At 37.8% G+C, this 25,448-nt stretch overlaps 1 protein-coding gene across 1 annotated transcript in view; it reads right to left on the reverse strand.

Annotated features, from left to right (window-relative positions):
• The window catches only part of ADA (adenosine deaminase), a 244,422-nt gene that overhangs the window by 51,016 nt on the left and 167,958 nt on the right, over window positions 1-25,448 (reverse strand). The window contains exon 6 of the mRNA XM_053719921.1: window positions 20,946-21,070. Within this exon, the coding sequence (XP_053575896.1) occupies window positions 20,946-21,070 (125 nt within the window). The remainder of the gene's footprint in view (window positions 1-20,945; window positions 21,071-25,448) is intronic.

The following is a 25,448-nucleotide window of genomic DNA, read 5'->3' on the forward strand; positions in this document are numbered from 1 at the left end:
AAACATAAGTTCAGTGTGATATCAGTGCTCTTTATCTTTACTGACCTAAAAGAAAAAAAGATTCCCAGTACAAAGTGTTCAAATGTGATCTGTATATGAGAGAGAATAGATTAAGGGGATACTAGAAGAAGGGAGGTGCATGTGTGTAGAATAATCAAGGCTTTGGGGCCTATTTATTAATGTGCGAGCGGATATGATCCGATATTGCAGATCATGTCCGCTGCACATCGATAAATGCCGACAGTATACGCTCTCTGCATTTGCTCCAGCAGTTCTTGTGAACTGTGGTGCAATGCCGCCCCCTGCAAATTTGCGGCCAATCGGTGGCTAGCAGGGGGTGTCAATCAACCCGATCGTATTCGATCGGGTTGATTTCTGGCGATTTTTGTCCGCCTTTGTGTTTCCTGGGTGCAAACATTAAAGGGACATTATTATTTTTTTATGTAATATGTCAGTAATTAAAACTGCAATGCAAAACATCTGTATACAATTTTAAATTGTATTTTTTTTTAATACTGAAATTTTGTTAACACAATTTACAAGGTTCTATAAATCAAGGGCAGCTTAGGGATACACCTGATTTTAAAAAAAAGCCATGTTTCTAGTCTCCTTTCCTACAGTCAATGTAGAGATATAAATTAACATTTACCCTGATTTAACCAATCACTGTGATGAATTCTGCAATTGCTTAATTCCCCTGGTATCCTTTGTTGAAAGAGCAGCAATGCACTACTGGGAGCTAAACAGTGCACATTGGGTGAGCCAATGAAAGAGGCATATATGTGCAGCCACCAATAATCTCCAGCTTAGAATATGTGTATATATTTGAATACTGAACATAACATTTAAATATTGACATGAAATAATATATATGATTATTACTTTAAAATCTTTATTCTATTAGAATCAACATCTGGATGTTATTTTCATGTATTGGCCTGTTTTCCTGCCAACAGGATTTGATTTGAAACATTGTGTCATATGTTACACTAGTTTGTTTTCCAGTCGCATCTTTTTTTGCATCATTTTTGGCACAAAGTTTTACCGCTTTGGAAATTATTTATAACATGGTTAGTACCATTTCCATGCCTGATTATTTTGACCTAGCATTCTTTTTTACTATTATCTGTCACCCTGATTATGTTATTTTAACCCTGGTGCACATGTAGTCTGAACATTGCCAACGTCAGCCTGAATGACCTCACTTTTATGGGCATTATTAGTCTTGTCTTGAGGCTCATCCAGATTTTTGAGACGGTGTTTATTTTAACCCACTTCTCACTGGGTCCATTCCTGAAAGGACAGTTGCCACACACTGATATGTGACAGTTATATTCAATATGTTATGTTAGATATATGTGAAACAAAAACAGATATTCGTGAATCCAAAAGCAAATGCTGAATGTTGGCCCAACATCCAAATGTTCCAGCATTAGCTATGTTTTAATGAATGCCGCTATATAAAAAAAGTATCACAAAACTACATATATACCAATAATTGCAGAATCTTGACATTGGATCTATGCAAAGAATAAGCATACTATTTATGTCTTCAATGGTGAAAGGTAGAGGAGTACTGATAGATGGGTAAGTGGGAATGCAAATAAAAAGCATTGGAGGGCCACATTGGACCATGCTGCGTTATACTCTATACTCTTATTTAGAACTGGTCCCTTTTGTCTCAACGAATGCAATTTAAATCCAACAATATATAATGTAAACTATGTGCATTTTCATTAAGTGGCAATGCATAACCTCTAGAAAGAAAAAAGCAAATATTGGGGTTGATTAAAATCCCATTAATAAAAAGCAAAACTTTTTTATCTACAAAAAAGCATCATATACTTTAATGGTGATTTTTTGTAAGGTTAGCAATGTCCCCACTATTGTAAACAGGTTTAATTACAAAAAATGATTACTGTTTCAAATGACTTAATTCTTCATGTCATTAAGGGGATGTGTATTAGATGAACATCGCAATAATTTATGTTTCATTGGGACCTCAGCTTGTTCTAGCTAAGCAGGGTCAGAAAGGCTACATAAGTGTGGTTTTTTAGAACATTGCGTAATTTAAAGGGACACTATAACCAAACATTTTCTTTCATGATTAAGGTAGAGAATACAATTTTAAACAACATTCCAATTTACTTCTATTACCTAATTTGCTTCATTCTTTAGATATACTTTAATGAAGAAATAGCAATGCACATGGTGAACCAATCACAGGAGGCCTCTATGTGCAGCTACCAATCAGCAGCTATTAAGCATATCTAGATATGCTTTTCAGCAAAGAATATCAAGAGAATGAAGCAAGATAGATAATAGCAGTAAATTAGAAAGTTGTTTATAATTGTATGCTCTTTCTAAATCATGAAAGAAAAAATTTGGGTTTCAGGTCCCTTTAAGGTCCATTTTTTTAGGTTTATCAGATGGTTTCTGGCTGTAAACAACAGATACTTAACATTATAATGTGACAAACACCCTATAACAGTCTTCCTGAAAAGCAATAACAGGTGTTTTTTGGACCTGTTAACCGTCATTAACAAATACAATATTTTGGAAATCTCTTTTTCCATGATATGACAGCGCAAAATTGCTTATTGAGTAGTCACCCTTTTATAAATGAAATGTATAAAACCTCATTGTGTACAAAGCACAAACAGCACCGTCACTGCTTTAACTCTGCATCACCATCATGATCTACTCTTAAATTCTCCCACAGCTGAGATCTACCACCACAATACCCTTCATCAAAGCACTGCCACCCAATACCCTTACCAAAATAAATCACTGCCTATCTCAGGTATCCAAATTCCTGCACCCTCCTAGGATGCTGCTCCCACCAATCATAACCCTTCCTTAAAAGGCACCCCTCACAATGACAATATCTACTTTAATCTTGATTCCAGCTTTGTCAAGTTGTTTTCATTTAAAACAAATTTCATCTCACAAAACATGGATCTTTCATCAAGATGTAAGCGCAGTCCCTTATTTTAATCTTAAATACTGTGTTCTTATGCAGTAATTCTCTAACCTAAAGTATGACAGCTAGGAACAATTCTCCTGAATTTTCTAAGAAAAGGGGAAGAACCTGGTAATCTCATAGAGATGAGAGATGCCTTCCATAGAAAGTAATGAAGATCTCTGGGATACAAAATTTTACATGAGAGAGAAAGTAACTGGAGAATCCCTGGGGCTGATATAAAGGCTCAGTTAGCATCAATTCCAAATTAAACTAAAATGTTTTCACTACAATTTAACTTGCTTTTGTCTATTTTAGTATATATTATTTTTCTGTTAGTTAAAATAAGTGTATTGTGAATTTTGAGCAAACTTCACCTGCGAGACAAATCAGTGAGACCAGCATGTTTAAAATGCTTAGAACATTTCACAAGACTGGTCAGAGAGCTTCAGACATACCCTGGGAACACCCCTGTTCAGCCCAGGGAACTGTCCTATCCCTTCCACTTTCTGAAACTGTCAGCTTTAGTTTGCAATGCAGCAAATTGAAGGTGCAATGTAATTTGTATATACAGTATAAACAGAAATATACAAAGTATGATCCTAATTTGTAAAAGTAACACAGAAACTTTTAAAACATAATTAGAATTTGTAAAATCACTGCTAAAGCCAAAGCTAAATGTATTAAAATATAAATGAGAAAGTGCAAAGCTAATTACATGCAACTGTGTTTTTTTAATTTTAATTTGGGAAGTGATGTCATAATGTCATGAGGATTAGAAAGGGAATGTATCTGTGTCAGATTATTCATTTTTAACATTCAGTGTTTAAAACATACTCATATCAGATTGTGGGCCGCCAGCAGAACATCCCTGGTGTCTATTAAAGGGATATGAAACACAAAAATTATATTTTGTGATTATGAGAGAGCATACACTTTTGAAAAAGTTTACTTCCGTTATCAAATTTGCTTCATTCCCACGATATTCTGTGTTGAAGAGATACCTAAGTAGGTGTCTAGAGCACTACATGACAAGAAATAGTGCTGCCCTCTAGTGCTCTTACAAATGGATAACATTCTCGTAAAACTGCTGCCATAAAGTGTTCAGGCACAGTCTTATAATGTGAAAAAGTCTGGGATTAATTATCGAACCTGGTCTGTAAGGAAATCTTGCTCACCTTTAAAACTTTCCCAAAAGGTTTAACAAAATGTAATACTACTTTAAGGTGGAGCAAACTAATGCCAACTTCCACTTAGATAGACCTTTAGTGTATTGAATCAAATTATGGTTGTCATATGGGATATATTTTTGAGGAGATGAAAAAATATACATATATGATACCTTATGTGTAATGTAATAAATCCTAATAATGTCTACTTTGAAAATCAATGGTATTGGAGACTGCAATATGGTAGAATGTGTACTATGTTGCGTTATACCTGATAAGAATTATGCAGTGGTTGGTAAACTGAAGTAGTTTATTTATACAATACGGCTATTAAAAAATACAATGTTAAAATATATATATAAAAAAGTAAAAAACACCGGTGGTTCTAAGTATTGGATAAATATTCCAATTATTATTCAAGCATGCACACTTCCTAATAAAACATTATCCTTGATACATAAACACATCAGATCATGCAATTAGTTACTTTATAGATAGATGTCCTTGATGAAACTAGCGTTTCCAATAAGCCCACTGTCGATTGTAGTTGAAAATGTCAATGCTGAATTGCAATTCTTTTCAGGGCTTAAGTAAAGATCTTAACTTATAAATTATCTTGTCTTATTGAGATATGTGCTGTTACAAGAATGGCGGTTTTCGGCTTTGCTATACACATTTACGTGAAGCTCCCTGTAATACACAATCTTCTTTGTTAGAGGCTTTATGAATGAGGTTTCAGCTGAACATTTATGAATAGCTTGCTTTATCTTATGGTATGTACATACGGTTTAGTTTGGCTTTTGGCATTTCGTAAGGTCCCCTCTGGTTCAACAGTGCACTGTTTGTATTTTCTCCTTTGTCGAACGGATGATCGCGGTGGAGTGCTGTGGCTTCCAGCCTCTGTTTACCAGATGCTCAGATGGTTACCTTCTTCGAGTACTTCCAATCTTTGATTTGCAGGATCAGCTGCAGTATACCTTCGGGGTTCCCGAGTTACTGTGTGGAAGTCCCGGATTTAGTTTCGGCTCGCTGATGTTTTGCAAGTTATCCTATTCGGCTTAGTGTTTTCGCCGGTGTCAGGAACCTTGCGTCTTCTGGCCGATACTTTCCTTTTTGGTGCCCCCTTGAGTGGCAGGCTTTCACTGGCCTCCTTTGTGTTAGTGGTCAGTAATGGGATCCCATTTCTACACTCTTATAATGTATTTGAACTTTGTAATGTGAATGTGTTATGGGAATGTGAAATATTTACAGTAAATACACAAACACTTTATTACATATGATTCATGTTTTCAGCTACTTGACTGCAAAGGGTTCAAATGCACTTATATATATGTCTATATCTGTATACATATGTTTTTATGTGTATATATGTCTGTAAATACATCTATACACACATATAAATACATAAATACATATGAACACACACACACACATATATATATATATATATATATATACTGTATATATATATATACACATACATATACGTATTTAGATATATATATATATATATATATATATATATATATATATATATATATGTATGTATCTCTATGTTAAAGCCCTTTACCTGCCTTTTTTGTAACACCTTAGACCTCATATAGTTGAGCCCTTACAACTATTTTTTTAATAATTTTTATTAGATTGTGTCATTATAAATGTAACTGTATTTTTAAATGTATTTTTAAATGTGTTTTGTGCAATATTTTCTCAAGCACAACAGTTAAGCCAGACCTCTAAAGTTGTGCTATCCCGACGCACATTAAATTCAATTGCGCTTAAGTGAACACTTTTAATTTCAACCTGTAATATGCACGCTACTTATGACGCAAATAAAGAGCTGCAATAAACCACTTTTTGCTTGTGTGCAACAGCGTGCCACTCATAATCTAGCCCTTAGTTGGCATTAAAAACCCTTAAAATGTCTTTCTTGCTTTAAAAAAAGGACCAAAGTCACAGCTGCCTTTGGTGCTTTCCCAATCAATTCAGAGCTGAAAAAGAACTAAGTAATAAGCATAGGTATCTGGAGGGCAGTTGAAGGTTTTGGAGGCAGCCTTTTTAGTCAACTTTTAGTCAGCAAGGGATTTTTTTTTTTTTTTTAAAGTGATCATTTATATGAAAAAAAACAGCAATTAAACACATTTGTTCTGCATGAAAAAGGTTAAGTCAAAGGAACAGTCTACACCAGAATTGTTATTGTTTTAAAAGATAGCGCTGCGGAATCTGTTGGCGCTCTACAAATACCTGATAATAATAATAATAATAGATAATTCATTTATTCCCCAGTTTTGCAAAACCAACACAGTTACGGTATATTAATATACTTTTTACTTCTATGATTACCTTGTATCTAAGTATCTTCTCACAGCCCCCTGATCACATTACTTTTTATTATCTATTGACTTGCATTTAGTCAATTAGTGCTGTGTTGTTCTGACTCTTAAAGAACTCAAAGGGCGTGAGCACAATTTTTTGTATCTATTTGGCCCACATGAACTAGCAGACTCCTGTTGTGAAAAGCAAATGAAAAAGCATGTGATAAGAGACTGTCTCTAGTGGCTTAGAAACAGGATGAAATTTAGAGGCTTAAATGTTATAAAGTATATTAATATAACAATGTTGGCTGTGCAAAGTTGGGGAATGGGTAGTAAAGGTGTTATCTATATTTTTTAAACAATAACAATTCAATTGACTGTCCCTTTAAAGCTATTTTAATTGATATTACAATTAAAAGGAAATGCATGTGTGTGTCCAACTAATCCCTAGAAATAGACTGCTTATTGGCTTATAAGAACAACTCATAAAGTTCTATTGGTGGAAAGGGATACCCCAATAATCACTATAACATTATATATATATATATATATATATATATAGAAAGAAGTGCACTCACAGGAACGAACAACTAGCTCAGTACCATTGTTAGCCTGCGATTTACCACCTGGGTGCAGCTTTTTAGCCCAGTAATGCTTTTCAGAGAGAAGAACTTTCCTGTAGTATATCAGTCTGATCCCGCCTATAACTGTCAGTCCAGTGCCAAAATACCAGGCAATTCTTCTCTGAACAAGGAACACAGCAACCCCAGATGATCGTTTCGGCCTTCATTGGGCCTTGTCAGTGAGGTGTAGCTATATTCCTCTAAGCACACTGAGCAAGGAGTCCACGCCTGGTTTTTTCCCGTAGGGAGACTAAATACATACAGAAAGAAGTGCACTCACAGGAACAAACAACTGGATCAATACCATTGTTAGCCTGTTCTATGGCGATTTACCACCTGGGTGCAGTTTTTTAGCCCAGTAATGCTTTCACAGAGAAGAACTTTCCTGTAGTATATCAGTCTAATCCCGCCTATTACGGTCATAATACAATCGTCTGGGGTTGATGTGTTCCTTGTTCAGAGAAGAATTGCCTGGTATTTTGGTGCTGGACTGACCATTTTAGGCGGGATCAGACTGATATACTACAGGAAAGTTCTTCTCTGTGAAAAGCATTACTGGGCTAAAAGAAGCTGCACCCAGGTGATAAATCACCATAGAACAGGCTAACAACAGTATTGAGCCAGTTGTTCGTTCCTGTGAGTGTGCTTCTCTCTGTGTGTATTTTGTCTCCCTATGGGAAAAAGGGGAAACCAGACATGGACTCCTTGCTCAGCGTGCTTAGAGGAATATGGCTACACCTCACTGATGAGGCCCAATGAAGGACGAAACGATCGTCTGGGGTTGCTATGTTCCTTGTTCAGAGAGGAATTGCCTGGTATTTCGGCGCTGGACTGACCGTAATAGGATCAGACTGATATACTACAGGAAAGTTCTTCTCTGTGAAAAGCATTACTGGGCTAAAAAGCTGCACCCAGGTGGTAAATCACCATAGAACAAGCTAACAAGTTATTGAGCCAGTTGTTCGTTCCTGTGAGTGTGCTTCTCTCTGTGTGTGTGTGTATATATATATATATATATATATATATATATATATATATTGGGTTTCATGTACCTTTAAATCATTAAAGTAAACACATAATTTGTAATGTCCCATTAACTCCTTCATTCTCCATAAAACATAGACACAATAATGGGGTTTAAAAGACAAAATTTAAAAAACAAAAAACATTATTTAATCTCCATGATTTTTACAGGGCATTGATTTAGCTTCCCTGCCCCCTTTCGTGTGGCTCAAATGTGGCATGTTGATGCTTAAAGGGACATAGTACACTAGATTCTTCTTTGCATAAATGTTAAATAACATTGTACTGATTCTCAGACTCCTAACCAAGCCCCAAAGTGTCAGATGTAGACCATAGTCTACAGGTTCCAGCTTGTTCCTGTTTGTGTAATCTGTATTTTCATATGGAGGGGAATGGGGAGGGTCTGCTCTTCCAGCTTCCTCAGCCCTTTTCACTGGGTGTCCCAGCATAACCTCATCAACAGTGCTAAACTGGGAGCTTCTAAGTAAATTTTTAAAAGGTTTTATACAGGATTTTTAGATCAGTATCTGTGCATATTCTTCTTTATAGTAGTGTCTATTACATGCAGTTATATGAAAACTGGTGTATACTGTCCCTTTAACTGAAGAGAAGGAGAAGCTTGCTGTGACTGGCTGGCATAACTGGCAAACGACTGTACTTTTGCATGCCACAAATAAATAAGGAGCAGGTTTCCTTCTGCTTTTCCCAACAAGAGGCTTAAAGGACATTTTGCTGAACTTATAAAGAGCTATGTGTTAAGGTGCCAAGCATTTGACAGATAAAATTACAGTAAAATTAAAAATAAAACTTTATTATATTTATTAATCTGAAAATAACTGAGTACAATAATTTTATCATTTCTATACATTTGTTAGTTATATGATTTAGAAAATAAATAAAAAACTACATTCTTAAATGAATAAGCTGCCCTGATATAAGCACAGTATTATATGATACACTGGGGCTTGTCTGTCTCTTATACACTGATCTAGTGTTTAACCATGTATAATTAAAGCATTCTGTTCAGGAAACAGAAAGTTTTAAACATACCCAAAAGCCTCAAATATTTGGCAGTCTCTCCTGAATATTTCTATGTTTGTACTTTTCAAGCCAAATATTTTTACATTTAATTTCAGCAAATAAATCATACATTATGATCAAATCTAGGATACATACATATGATGAAATTTAGGATTTCTATGCTGTATATTTTCAGATTGCAAAAAAATAAAATAAATACATATACTGAATTTAATTTAATATTCAATACAAAATCTATTTTTTATTTTAAAAAAATTATTTGTTATTTTCATTGTATAATTTTTAGATTATTTTTTAAAATTTTCATTTGCAATATGTTTATATTTGATTTATTTTGGTTACCCTACTTTGCAATTGATATTAATCATGGAATCCCAACCCCAAAATAAATAAATTATAAAAAACAAACAAACTACAATTTGAGGTTGTAATATAAAATAATTAATTGCGCATAATAAAACAACAATACATTATACATTCATTATTTATTTTGTCTCCTTTCCTGTAATTTAATTAATTACATTGCAGATTTCATAAAACAAGTCTTACTTTTCTGTCCTACCAAGTCACATTTTCGTCCATAATTTTTAGTTTGTTATCTTAACTTTTATGCTTAAAGCAAAAACTGGAGATTTTGTTAACACAAATACAGGTGCAATCCCTGTCTTCTCTACACTCAAGTCCAGATTGGCTCTTATACATAAGGCAAGAGGTGGGTATCATTGAAAAATAGTTGCAGCAAGAAAGTGTGAATCTGTTCTAATATTGTTCATATTCTGCAAATACTAATCTGTTGGGAGACTGTAGAAAAATGTTGTAATTACAAAGTGTTTACTGTCCATTTAAAGGGACAGTATACACCAATTTTCAAATAACTACATTTAAAAGAAACTACTATAAAGAAGAATATGCACAGATACTGATCTAAAAATCCAGTATAAAACCTTTCAAAAACGTACTTAGAAGCTCCCAGTTTAGCACTGTTGATGAGGTTAGACTGGGACACCCACTGAAATGGGCTGAAAAGGCAGGAAGACCCCCCCTGCATATGAAAAGACCGATTACACAAAAAGGAGCAAGCAGGAATCTGCAGACTTGAGTCTACATCTGATACTTTGGGGCTTGGCAAGGAGTCTGAAAATCAGCACAATGTTATTAAAAAATAAGCAAAACTGGGGGGCGGAGCCGAGCCGTGCTGGTACATGGCTGCTTTTTGCTAAAGCTCCGGTGCTGTTATTGCTCAAAGAGAAGGAGATATCCTTATGGGGACCCTAAATTACACTCCGGTGTTCTTCTAACCCTCATGTCACAGCAGGGAGCATCCTAAACCTCTCATTTGTCCCTTCCATACCTACTCCTTCCCCAAGCTGTGGAAAAGGCTTCACCCGTCACAGACACCCGGTCGCCATCTTGGCACAGGCCTCTCGCGGCACCCACTGCCCGGCATCCCCTGAGTGAGCACTCGGGACCCCATACGGCTGCAGACCAACTCCAGCTCGCTTCCTTGGGTCTCCGGTCCTTGTTGCTGCGAGAACAGAGGAGGCGCACCTACCGATGCTAACAAACATCTGCTGCTGATCGGGCCCAGCCGCATCCGCGCACTGTTCGCGCGGCCCAAGAGACCAGGGGACGCGACCAACGTGATCAGAGTCCCTGACAAGACTAAACCGCTACCGGATCATTCTGCAGGCTCCGGGGTAAGAGTATCTTCCACACAAAGGCTACACAGTTGGAGAGGACCCGGGTGGGAGCAGCCTTAGAACCTGAATAGGACACATAAAAGGGCAACCTCTATAACTATCAGCCCTCTTCCATACTTCACGGGTACTTTTAACCACAATAGGGGATAAACTCACAAGATCTGGGACACCCCTTTGTCATCTTAAAACTGCTACCACTTTCACTCACAAACACCAGGACTTGGGCCTTCTTACACAGACAGCCTTCCCATCTGCTACCTCGTGGCTTCTGATATACATAGTGAGTAAGATCTGCATAGCTTTACTCACAGATCCCTAATAGCTCAGCTCCAGGGGGCTACTGAAATCAAGGATAAATCAGTTTTTATCACCTCCTCTAGAAGTGGTGTATAATCCCAGTGACTCTGAAACTACCACACTTTTTGGCCCAGGATGTCTCAGCGCAAGGGCCCCAAATCAGATAAAATTAACAAGCCTGTTACTAACACACCGTCAGTGTCAGCTTTTTTTCAGCCATCTGACCCAGGCCACACTGAGTCCTCTTTATCACAGGATCAATCCAGCACAGAGATGCAGTCAGATCTTACTCCTATGCAATATAAATCCCTACTCACTTTACCCTCACAAATAGCAGATCTCCCATCCAAATCTGACTTTGAATCACTGAAATCTTTTATAAAAGGCGAAATGAGGGATTTAAAGAAAGACTTAAATGATATGAGCTCTAGGCTTGATTACATAGAAGAAAGCCAAGAGGCGCTCAATTCCATGGTCAGTTCTAACACACAACAACTCTCAATACAAGATTCCATGGTACAGGCCCTACAAGAGAAACTTGAGGATCTTGATAATCGGGGGAGACGGAACAACCTCAGAATCAGAGGCATACCTGAAGAAGTTTCTCCAGAGCAACTAAAATCTTATGCGGCTGAGCTATTTCATTTCTTGAATCCCAGATTACCCCCCTTACAACATGATGAGAATGAGCGGATTCATAGGGCGCTAAGACCACCATCCAAACCTCCTGCTCCACCCAGGGACGTGATAATGAGATTTCTCAGATTTACTACCAAAGATGACATCTGGCAATCAGCGAGAACCAGGCGCTCCATTTCCTATAAAGGTCATACTTTACAAATTTTTCAAGATCTCTGCCCACAAACTATCCAGAGAAGGAGAGAGGTCAGATTCCTTACTAAGGCCCTGCAAGATCACAACATCAAATACCGCTGGGGATACCCATTCAGCTTGATAATCTCCCATAATGGCTCTCAAATCATATACAAATCTTTCCAGGACTTAGACACTGTATCCAAGAAACTGAACATCAACATTGAGCCTCCAGACGAAGATGTCCTTGCGACCACCTCAAGACAACCAGACAGAGGGGGGGACAACCCCAAGGAACAGCGCCCTCAATGGAATAAAGTCAACTCTAAGAGAAGAAAAACCGACCCTGCACCCACCGGTTCTCCCGACCTGAGAAACCCCCCACAGCCGTGATCCTCTGCAATAAATATTAGACTCATATCACTAGCTAATGGTCTAGGGAGATCATGCTAAAACACAAGCTCAGGCTCCTATTTAATTGTTTCTGGACTATCTCTGGCCCTGGGTAATAGGGTAAGATTTCAATTCTTGTTTTTAAAGTTTTGGTCAGGGTAGTGTATGGTTCTTTTTTTTTTCTTCTTCCACAGATTTCTGGACTTTCCCCATGACTACTGGGTGGTCTATAACTTGTTATGCCTTTTGATGAATGTATTTTGTACACTTAATGTTTATGCCATTTTTCAGATGTGCCGAGACCATGCCCAGGCTGACCTAAACCTACTATCCCAATAACCAACCCTTCCTGTCCTCAATTCTCCCTCCCCCAAACCTCCCTCTCCTACCCTTTCACCTCTCCCTTTGGCTCCCTCCCTTCTAACACGGGTCCACACCTGGTACTCCAACTTTAGATCTAAATTGCTTATTAGAGCTTTATGTAACACCAGTCACCCCCCGATTATGGTGTATAGTTCTAATTGTACACTTTTAGTTGGTTTAGCTAAGAATTTATGTTTGTACTTTATTTTGATGTTATTACATGCCATGTTTGTAACCTCTCATGCTCTCTACAAGATACCTTTCAAGTTTGCCTCAGATTGCCTGTTAAAAATGTGCTTGTCATGCGTAATCTTTCATATCCCCAAACGTACCACTATAGATGGATAGGTCAAGCTACAGAGTCCTATCTCACAATGTCAAGGGACTCAACATACCGCAAAAGAGAACCATAGCCTTAAGGGATTATAAGAGACTTAGGTGTGACATTGTAATGTTGCAAGAGACCCACTTCAAAAGAGGTCGAGAACCTCGTGCCTCATTCCAGAAATTTGGTAATGCATACTTTTCCTCTGACAGCTCAAAACGTAATGGGGTGTGTATTATGATTAAAAAGAATTTTCCTTTTCAGGTCACGTCAATAGAAAAAGACAAAATGGGTAGATACTTAATCATCTCAGGACTTTTGCATAGGAAACTTATAACCCTAGTTAATATCTATGCCCCTAGCCTAGATGTCACCAGTTTCTTCCACCAGTTAGGCAACAAACTCTTAGAGTCAACTAGGGGTAGCTTGGTATTTGGAGGAGACTTTAACATTGCCCTAGACCCCACCATAGACTGCTCCTCTGGCAAGTCTGCTATTCCCTCCAAAACTTTAAAATTAATTAAGTCCAAATTGCACGCCCTGGCCATGCATGATATATGGCGAATCCACCACCCGCATGACAAAGATTTCACTTTTTACTCCCACCCACATCAAAGTTACTCTAGGATTGATTACATACTAACAGATGTTACCAGCCTAATTCATGCACGTCACTCTGATATACATCCCATAACGTGGTCCGACCATGCTATGGTCAGTTGTACATTTAATCTCCCCACAGATACCAATAATCCCCGGACTTGGAGACTTGATGAGTCTCTTTTAAACGACCCATTGGCTAAGATTAACTTAACTAAGTCTATTGAAGAGTACTTCAGAACAAACACCACCCCAGATATTTGCCAACAGCATATCTGGAATGCCCATAAGTGTGTCCTCAGGGGCGAATTGATCGCTCTAAAGGCGGCTAAGACGAAACAACAACAACTCTACCTAACCTCCTTACTCACGGACTTAGACAAACTTCAGGAAATACATAAATTGTTCCCTAAAGACCGTTCCCTCCAGGACAGTTTAGAGCACAAACAGCAACAGCTCAATTGCTACCTTGGAAAGGAGGCTAAACGTAGTGCCTTATTTTTGAAAAAAACTTACTATGAAGGTGCCAACAAACAGGGTAAGCTGTTGGCAAGGCAGCTCAGACGGAAAGCTCTCAGTAGATACATTTTACATATCAAAGACGAAAAGGGACAAGACCGATACACATCTAACGACATAGCAGACAGCTTTAAACAATACTACAGCTCACTCTACAACCTGTCCTCAGAATCACCTCCTCTGGCGAATTCCACTATTCTAAACTATCTATCTCAACTAAACTTACCCCAAATTAGTGAAGAACAAAAGGCCGACTTAGACGCTCCCATTTCCACTGACGAAATTAAACTAGCCATAAAATCATTGAAACCAGGTAAATCCCCAGGCCCAGACGGATTTGGTAACACTTATTACACATCCTTTAGAGACGTGCTAACACCACACCTCCTGGCTTATTTTCATAGCATAGATCAGGACAAACCCTTCCCTCCGTCGGCCTTACAGGCCAACATCGCTCTGATACCAAAACCAAATAAACCTGTTATGTCCATCCCTAACTATAGACCGATTTCCCTCTTAAATACGGATATCAAACTTTTTGCCAAAATCATTGCTAACAGACTTAACTTAATCTTACCCCACATTATCCACAGAGACCAGGTTGGCTTCGTACCATTCAGAGAAGCAAGAGACAACACAGTGCGTAATATGCACTTGTTGTGGCATGCTAAGACTAATCTTACTCCCTCACTTTGGATTTCCACAGACGCAGAGAAGGCCTTCGACAGAGTCGGATGGCCTTTTCTTGCTGCAACATTGAGGGCTTTCGGTCTTGGGGAGAAGACACTACATAGAATATTCGCGTTATACAACAAACCGAGCGCTAGGATAGCCCTTAACGGAATTCTATCTTCCCCGTTCCAGATAACAAACGGCACTAGGCAGGGCTGCCCCCTTTCCCCCTTACTTTTCACATGCCTTATTGAGACTTTGGCGACCAAAATTAGGTCTAATAAAAACATACGAGGTCTGACTGTAGGAGACGAAGAATACAAGATGTCACTCTTCGCAGATGACGTCATGTTTTCCTTAACTACCCCATCCGAGTCAATTCCACATCTACTTGTGGAGCTGGAGGCATTCCGAGTTCTTTCCAACTACAAAATTAATCATGACAAATCTGAAATGCTGGGAGTGGCTATTAGCTCCTCACTGGCAAACTTGATCTCTAAAATATGCCCATTCAAATGGAACAAAGATTCCCTTAAATACCTGGGGATTCATTTAACAGATAATTTTGATTTAATGTTCAAGCTGAATTACTCAGCTATAAAAACTGCTTTAGTTCGGGACCTTTCATCCTGGACAAGGAACCGTTTATCCTGGTTAGGAAGGATAAACACAATCAAAATGAATGCCTTTCCCAGACTGCTATATATTATGCAGACCCTCCCCATCCAACTCCCTAACACATACATACCACAGATGCAGCAACTGTTTAGTTCATTCATCTGGAATAGGCGACCCCCCAGAATAAACAAACTCGTGATGTCCCGCTCCACAACTCAGGGGGGCCTGGGGGTCCCCGATATTGACTCGTACCATAGATCAATATTCCTCCAGAGGATTCTTGACTGGAGGATTCACGGGAGTCACAAGAGATGGGTTTCACTAGAAGAAAAACTTAACCCAGATTTTAATCTTCCCTCTTTGTGTTGGAACCCAGGCTTCCAAACCTCACTCAAACTAATTAAAAACCCGATCACACGAGAAACCCTGAAAGTATGGGATTCCACTAATAAGTCAAACCCATATATTTCCTCCTGCCCAGGCCCCTTAACATCATTGCTCCACAATGACGAGTTCACCCTCCCTCCCCTACCGAGCGACGCAGGAACACTCAACAAGAGTCATGACATCCCTCTGTGGTCCTTGACTAACAACGAACAGATAAAGACTCAAGAGCTATTACTAGACTCCGGTCAGAGCTGGGCCAAAAACTGGTTTTCATACAGAAGGGTGCACCACTATCTCACAACTCACCCACAGCGTTTGAACTTGTTGCGACCACTTACCAACATTGAAAAACTATACACATCTTCCCCTCCGATTAGGCACTGCCTTTCCCACATTTACAATATCGTCACCCAACTGCCCCCAGGTAACTTACCTCACTCCATAGAAATGTGGGAGAGGGAACTAGGAGTTATCATTACACCCCAGACAGCAACTAACATCTTTCATAATATTAAATCCGCCTCCATGTCAGCCTCCATTAAGGAAATTAACTACAAGATATTACATGGCTGGTACCTGACCCCCAGGAGAATCCACAAACTCTTTCCAAAGTCCAATAACCGTTGTTGGAGGTGTGGCCACCATGGTAGCGGAATGAGTCATATGTGGTGGTGGTGCTCCCAGGTCCACTGGCTATGGCGTTCAGTGATCTCAGAGATAGAACAAATTTTTCAATTTACCCTCCCTCTGGACCCCCTGGTCTGGTTGTTAAACAAATCTATTAAACTGCCCCACCCCCACTTTACTCCCCTGTTAAAAATTATGAGAAACAGCTTAAAGGTTTTAATTGCACTAAACTGGAGATCTCCCGATGTCCCTTCAGTGGCCACTTGGCGCAATAAGGTCTCAGACCTGATAGAACTGGAAGAATATGATTCCTTTTTAACGGGCAAGAGGGATCAATTTATAGAACTCCAAATTACTTGGGAAAATTATATTAAATCCAATACCCTAAAACAGGCCCCCTGACAACGCTACGAGCTCTCTTGATTCAAAGCCCTGACAGACATTATCCATGTTTGAGTGCAATTTATGAAAGATGTCCCCAGGTAGACACGATCACACCACAGGCTGAGCATTGAGATGGTATTACTACTGTTAGCATAGGCATATTAGGTTTTCCTTAGTTCAGTAAAAGTTTAAAACAAGATTCCAAGATGCACTATTCGCAAATTGTATTTTTTTCTTTTTATGTATGATTGATTATGTGATTATTTTCATTGTAATTTTCATGTTTTGTTGATCTAACTGTATCACGGTCTCTTAATAAAAACATGTTGAAAAAAAATAAAAATAAAAAAAATAAGCAAAACTATAAATTTTCACAAAAACACTCTGAGGTGGGCTATATAAATGGGTTATCTACAAAACATTTATGCAACGACAAATCTAGTGTGCAATGTCCCTTTAAAATAAATAAGAAAAGAGATTATGTTTAATTAAGGTCAATATGAGATCATCAGTTCTATTTTTTTCAACTCCTGTAACTAATAGTTTTCCTCTGAATATAAACCATTCAAAAATAGAAGGATCCCTAAACACATAAATACTGAAATAGCCTCTCCAGGCTCATCATTTTCTGTTCACTGAAGAAGAGAAAGATGAGTGCTCTTTAGTGATTCGCTGCATAAAGCGCTGAAGGAATTTGTATGGATAAAGTGCTTGGAAACTCTTCTTGTATTAATTCAAGACCGTTGTGACTTTCTACTGCTGTAAGCTGTGATATTAACACAGCATCTCATAGAAAAATTATAATTTTCTCACAAATTTCCCATTGTCCAATGCAACAGAGCAGCATTAGAGTGAAATAAATGTAAACGTATACAGTAATAACAGTTGTGTACTTCCTACTAATAAATGAATCCAAGATATCTGACCCTATGATAATATAACTTTCAATCGTTTGGATCAAAAAGGAAGGAAGTTGTGCTCCAAAAAAATAAATATTTATTTTAAAAAAGCAACATCAAATTAAAAACAGAGGGAAGTATTTGTCCACCTCTAATTTAAAATCAGAGGAAGGGTGTGAAATAGATGGACTGTGATTGGCTACTAGATTAAACCTTGTGAGAACAGAACACACCTGATGAAACAGCCTTTGTAGCTGAGAAAAGTGTTGCAGTTCTGATTTTAAATTAGAGGTGGACCGCTAGTCAGTGAGCTGTTACACTGAGATCCTAGTCTGTGTGACTCAGCACAATTCAGTGCTGCCTGACTTGTGAGCATATCTGTTCTCATTCATTACAGAATTCAATTTACTTCCTACTAATGCTCATTGGCTGATATAAACTTCTTGTTAATATTCATTGGCTGACAGATAATGATTACAAATGTTCTATGTCCAAATATTATGAACATTTATATCTATCAACCAATAAGAACAAGCAGAACTTATTTATTAGCCAATTAGAATTAGTAAGAAGTACACAAGTGTATTTGTTGATTGAAAGGTGCATTAAACTGTATGAACTGATTTCAGTTCTAAATATCTTATATCTTGCTTATCAAACTGTGTGCAGTCTGACCAATTCCCAATTATGTGAAAATTCACTATCACAGATGCAAACCATAAGTATTTAACTTTGTAAATAGGTGTTAACTTGCAGTAATTTAAATGCAGAACAATGACATTATTACATCTTGCACATTGAATAGTTGATATGGGAAGAAGATCTCTTATATCTGTCCCTTATTGGCCAGAACAAATGAAGTCAGATAATACAACATTCAAGAAGCTTTTCAAGTGGTATGTCCCAAGCCTGCAAACATTTTTCTTAATGCTTTTATGATGAAGGAATAATTTAATGTCCCTTTAAAGGGACATGAAACTAAAAAGTTTTCTTTCATGATTCGTATAGAGCATGCAGTTTTAAACAACTTTCTAATTTACTTCTATTATCATTTTTTCTTCGGTAACTTGGTATCTTTTGTTGAAAAGCAGGGGCATAAATGGCAACACTATTTCTTGCCATGTAGTCCTCCAGACAACAACCTACGTATCTCTTCAACAAAAAATATAATGGGAATGAAACAAATTTTGATAATAGAAGTAAATTGGAAACTTTTTTTTTTTTTTTAATTGTATGCTCTGTCTGAATCACAAAAAGAACATTTTTGTGTTTCATATCCCCTTAAGTTTTTTGATGATAAAAGAAGTCACTGCAGACATTTTCAGGCTTAAAGAAACAGTCTAGTCAAAATTAAACTTTCATGATTTAGATAGGGCATCCAATTTTAAACAACTTTCGAATGTACTTTCTTCTCTTGGTATTCTTTGCTGAAATCTAAAGCTAGGTAGGCACATATGCTAATTTCTAAGCCCTTATGTCAGTGCATTTTGACAGTTTTTCACAGCTAGACAGTGCTAGTTCCTCTGAACCATATAGATAACATTGTGCTCACTCCCGTAGAGTTACTTATGAGTCAGCACTTATTGGCTAAAATGCAAATCTGTCAAAAGAACTGAGATAAGGGGCAGTCTGCAGAGGCTTAGATAAAGTGTATTAATATAACAGTGCTGGTTATGCAAAATCAGTGGAATGGGTAATAAAGGGATTATCTATCTTTTTTAAACACTTTTTAAAACATCTGACTATGTATGTTGTTTGTTGCTAGGCTGACCTAACTGTCTTCATAAGCATATGGTAATATTTGCTCAGCTTTAGAACCCATAGGTGATAGTTAAAGGGATTGTAACTAACCTACACTTGTAGCTTTTAATAAATAAAGTAGCGTATACATATATAGCTCCTTTAAGTTATGTGATAAAAAGTTTGTTATGGATGCTCATTTCTGAGGGACAGAGTTCTGCTGAGGGAGATGAGGCCCGTGTACACTACAGAAAAACAAATTAACTACAGGAGTTGCAGACAGACACTAGGACAGCATATATCAGCAGACAGGACAGCATGACCAGATAGGATAGTATGTATAAGTAGACAGAACAGCAGGTATGAGCAGACAGGACAGCAGGTATGAGTAGATAGGGTAGAATGTATGAGGAGACAGGGCAGCAGGTATGAGGAGACAGGACAGCAGGTATGAGGAGACAGGACAACAAGTATGAGTAGACAGGACAGCTGGTATGAGTAGATAGGGTAGAATGTATGAGCATAGCACCAGAAATAGTAGCGATCTCACCGAAATGAGCAAGGAGAGAAGGTATGAAGTATAAAACGATCCTTTTATTTCATCTGTTTAAAATCAAAGTAAAGACACAGCACAGCAGAGGACACAGCTAGAATGTATGAGGAGACAAGACAGCAGGTATGAGGAGACAGGACAGCAGGTATGAGGAGACAGGACAACAAGTATGAGTAGACATGACAGCAGGTATGAGTAGACAGGACAACAAGTATGAGTAGACAGGACAGCAGATATGAGTAGATAGGGTAGAATGTATGAGCAGACAGGACAGCAGGTATGAGTAGTCAGGACAACAAGTATGAGTAGACAGGACAGTATGTATGAGTAGATTGAACAGCAGGTATGTGGAGACAGGACAGCAGGTATGAAGAGAAATAGATTTTCTCAGCTATAAGCAGGGGCATCCTATTCCATAAAAAAGAAAATCTGAAAATCTCCGCTCTATAGGTAACAGGACATTAAACTCTAAATAAATGCTAGATATAAAGATATATTCAAATAATAGCTTTGGAATGACATGCAGAATTTTTTTTTTGTAAGTATATTAGTTGTTGAAATATTTAAGAAGTACAAATGGGAGCCACCATGTTTTAACCTAGGTTTCTCTGTTTAAAAGCCAGTTATCTGTTGCCAATTAGGTACAATTAAAAATTAACTTACACAGTAACAATCTTAAAGCATCTAATATCCATTTTAAAACAATGAATCTCCCCATACCCTCTGACAAAATGGGAATTGTGTTTATTGGTTGGAGGACATGTTGTGTGGACTTTTTTAATTTCTTAATTTGTTTATGCTAACAAAATGCATAGATAATTCTAGGGTAAACACATTACAACATAACAACAAACATCCACTATACACTATAACATTCTTGTTCCACCTCTAGCTACTGGATTAGCCGTTTTATTTTACAAACCTCATAAGCTTTCTTGTGTCCTGAATCTGCTATGCAGTTTAGAGACTCGTCTCCAGCCAGGTCAATGGCAACAACTGTGTCATTTTTGTACTTTTTACAAAGCTCCACAACTTCCTCTGACCAATCTGTTAAGACATGTAGCAATCAATCAATACACAAATATTAATTTAAACAAATTAGAAACATACGGCTAGATTACGAGTCTTGCGTTAGACTTAAAAAGCAGCATTGAGAGGTCCCAACGCTGCTTTTTAACGCCCGCTGGCATTACGAGTCTTGCAGGTACAGGTGTACCGCTCACTTTTTTGTCCAGACTCGAAAATACCGCAAATCCACTTACGTCAATTGCGTATACTATTTTTTCAATGGGACTTGCCTAACGCCGGAATTACGAGTCTTCCAAAAAGTGAGCGGTACAGCCTCTCCTGTCAAGACTGATACAGCATTTAAAAGTCAGAAGTTAAGAGTTTTATAGGCTAATGCCAATAAACTACCTATTAAGCCCTAAACCGAGGCCCCCCCCACATCGCAAACACTAAAATAACATTTTAACCCCTAATCTGCCGCCCCCAACGTCGCTGCAACTATATTAAATGTATTAACCCCTAAATCTAAGTCTAACCCTAACCCTAACACCCCCTAACTTAAATATAATTTAAATAAATCTAAATAAAATTACTACAATTAACTAAATTATTCCTATTTAAAACTAAATACTTACCTATAAAATAAACCATAAGCTAGCTACAATATAACTAATAGTTACATTGTATCTAGCTTAGGGTTTATTTTTATTTTACAGGCAACTTTGTATTTATTTTAACTAGGTAAAATAGTTATTAAATAGCTATTAACTATTTAATAACTACCTAGTTAAAATAAAGACACATTTACCTGTAAAATAAAACCTAACCTATGTTACAATTACACCTAACACTACACTATAATTAAATTAATTACCTAAACTAAATACAATTAATTACGGGCCGAAGTCTTCATCCAAGCCGGGAAGAAGAGGTCCTCCAGACGGGCAGAAGTCTTCATCCAGTCGGCATCTTCTATCTTCATCCATCTGGCGTGGAGCAGCTTCATCTTCAAGACATCTGACGTGGAGCATCCTCTTATAAACGGCGTCCAACTGAAGAATGAAGGTTCCTTTAAATGATGTCATCCAAGATGGCGTCCCTTCAATTCCGATTGGCTGATAGAATTCTATCAGCAAATCGGAATTAAGGTAGAAACAATCCTATTGGCTGATACAATCAGCCAATAGGATTGAGCTGGCCTTCTATTGGCTGATTGGATCAGCCAATAGGATTTTTTCTACCTTAATTCTGATTGGCTGATAGAATTCTATCAGCCAATCGGAATTGAAGGGATGCCATCTTGGATGACGTCATTTAAAGGAACCTTCATTCTTCAGTTGGACGTCGTTTGAAGAGGATGCTCTTCATCGTATGTCTTGAAGATGGAGCCACTCCGCGCCGGATGGATGAAGATAGAAGATGCCGCCTGGATGAAGACTTCTGCCCATCTGGAGGACCTCTTCTTCCCTGCTTGGATGAAAACTTCTGCCGTCTGGAGGACCACTTCGCCCCGCTTTGTTGAAGACTTTGGCCCGGTTGGGTGAAGACTTCTCAAGGTAGGGTGATCTTCAAGGGGTTAGTGTTAGGTTTTATTAAGGGGGTATTGGGTGGGTTTTAGAGTAGGGTTGGGTGGTGGGTTTTAATGTTGGGGGGAGTATTGTACTTTTTTTACAGGTAAAAGAGCTGATTACTTTGGGGCAATGCCCCACAAAAGGCCCTTTTAAGGGCTATTTGTAATTAACTATAGGGTAGGGCTTTTTATTATTTTGGGGGGCTTTTTTATTTTATTAGGGGGATTAGATTAGGTGTAATTAGTTTTAAAAACTTGTAATTATTTTATTATTTTCTGTAATTTAGTGTTGGTTTTTTTCCGTACTTTAGATAATTGTATTTAATTGTATTTAGTTTAGGTAATTAATTTAATTATAGTGTAGTGTTAGATGTAATTGTAACTTAGGTTAGGTTTTATTTTACAGGTAAATTTGACTTTATTTTAACTAGGTAGCTATTGAAAATAAATACAAAGTTGCCTGTAAAATAAAAATAAATCCTAAGCTAGATACAATGTAACTATTAGTTATATTGTAGCTATCTTAGGGTTTATTTTATAGGAAAGTATTTAGTTTTAAATAGGAATAATTTAGTTAATTGTAGTTATTTTATTTAGATTTATTTAAATTATATTTAAGTTAGGGGGTGTTAGGGTTAGACTTAGGTTTAGGGGTTAAGAACTTTAATATACTGGCGGCGACGATTAGGGGTTAATAATAAAATGCAGGTGTCGGCGATGTCGGGGCGGTGGATTAGGGGTTAATAAGTGTAAGATTAGGGGTGTTTATACTCGGGGTTCATGTTAGGGTGTTAGGTGTAGACATAAATGTATTTCCCCATAGGAATCAATGGGGCTGCGTTAGGAGCTGAACGCTGCTTTTTTGCAGGTGTTAGGTTTTTTTCAGCCGGCTCTCCCCCATCGATTCCTATGGGGAAATCGTGCACAAGCACATTTTACCTGCTCACCGGCTACTGTAAGCAGCGCTGTTATTGAGGTGAGATGTGGAGCTAAATTTTGCTCTGCGCTCACTTTTCTGCGGCTAACGCCAGGTTTCTAAAAACCCGTAATACCAGTGTTGACTGTAGGTGAGCGGTGAGAGAAAACTGCTCGTTAGCACCGCACCCCTGTTAATGCAAAACTCATAATCTATGTGATAGTTTTGCTATAAAGGTAGCTTCTAATGCATTGTCAGAAAAGCACATGTCCTTTTTTCCATCAAGCTATTCAACATAATCTAGACCAGTAATGGCTAACCTTGACACCCCAGATGTTTCAGAACTAAATTTCCCATGATGCTTAGACAATCTTCAATGCTAAATATTGTCACTTTAAAATGTGAAGGTTAATATATTAGTTGTGAACATAAATTAATTTTCAGCTAACTTTAAAGGGATAGTCTAGTCAAAATTAAACTTTCTTGATTCAGATAGAACATGCAATTTTAAGCAACTTTCTAATTTACTCTTATTATCACCTTTTCTTTGTTCTCTTGCTATCTTTATTTAAAAAAGGCAGGAATTAAAGCTTTGTAGCTGGCCTATTTTTTGTTCAGAATCCTGGATAGGGCTTGCTGATTGGTGCCTGCATTTATCCATCCAATCAGCAAGCGCAACCCAGGTTCTCAACCTAAAATGGGCAGGCTCCAAAGCTTTTATTCCTGCTTTTAAAAAAAAAAAAAAGATAGCAAGAGAACGAAGAAAAATTGATAATAGAAGTAAATTAGAAAGCTGCTTAAAATTGCATGTTCTATTCGAATCATGAAAGAAAAGATTTGGGTTTAGTATTCCTTTTAAGAGCTGGCCCATTTTTAGTTCAGCACCTGGATAGCGCTTGCTGATTGGTGGCTACATTTACACACCAATCAGCAATCCTTTAATTTAAGCAGCTTTTTCTTAATCTATTATAATGCAAACATATTTTAAAATATGTACCTTTTTCCCCTTAGAGAGAGGGTATACTGAAAACAAAATTCCAGACACCTACCTCTGTTATATATGTAGAAATAGTCTCATATCTTATAAGAGATTTTGAGTACTATATATACATATATATATATATATATATATATATATATATATATATATATATATATGTACAGGGAGTGCAGAATTATTAGGCAAATGAGTATTTTGATCACATCATCCTCTTTATGCATGTTGTCTTACTCCAAGCTGTATAGGCTCGAAAGCCTACTACCAATTAAGCATATTAGGTGATGTGCATCTCTGTAATGAGAAGGGGTGTGGTCTAATGACATCAACACCCTATATCAGGTGTGCATAATTATTAGGCAACTTCCTTTCCTTTGGCAAAATGGGTCAAAAGAAGGACTTGACAGGCTCAGAAAAGTCAAAAATAGTGAGATATCTTGCAGAGGGATGCAGCACTCTTAAAATTGCAAAGCTTCTGAAGCGTGATCATCGAACAATCAAGCGTTTCATTCAAAATAGTCAACAGGGTCGCAAGAAGCGTGTGGAAAAACCAAGGCGCAAAATAACTGCCCATGAACTGAGAAAAGTCAAGCGTGCAGCTGCCAAGATGCCACTTGCCACCAGTTTGGCCATATTTCAGAGCTGCAACATCACTGGAGTGCCCAAAAGCACAAGGTGCGCAATACTCAGAGACATGGCCAAGGTAAGAAAGGATGAAAGACGACCACCACTGAACAAGACATACAAGCTGAAACGTCAAGACTGGGCCAAGAAATATCTCAAGACTGATTTTTCTAAGGTTTTATGGACTGATGAAATGAGAGTGAATCTTGATGGGCCAGATGGATGGGCCCGTGGCTGGATTGGTAAAGGGCAGAGAGCTCCAGTCCGACTCAGACGCCAGCAAGGTGGAGTACTGGTTTGGGCTGGTATC

Source organism: Bombina bombina, chromosome 1 (genome assembly GCF_027579735.1).
Source record: "Bombina bombina isolate aBomBom1 chromosome 1, aBomBom1.pri, whole genome shotgun sequence".
In the NCBI taxonomy this organism is placed as follows: Eukaryota; Metazoa; Chordata; class Amphibia; order Anura; family Bombinatoridae; genus Bombina; species Bombina bombina.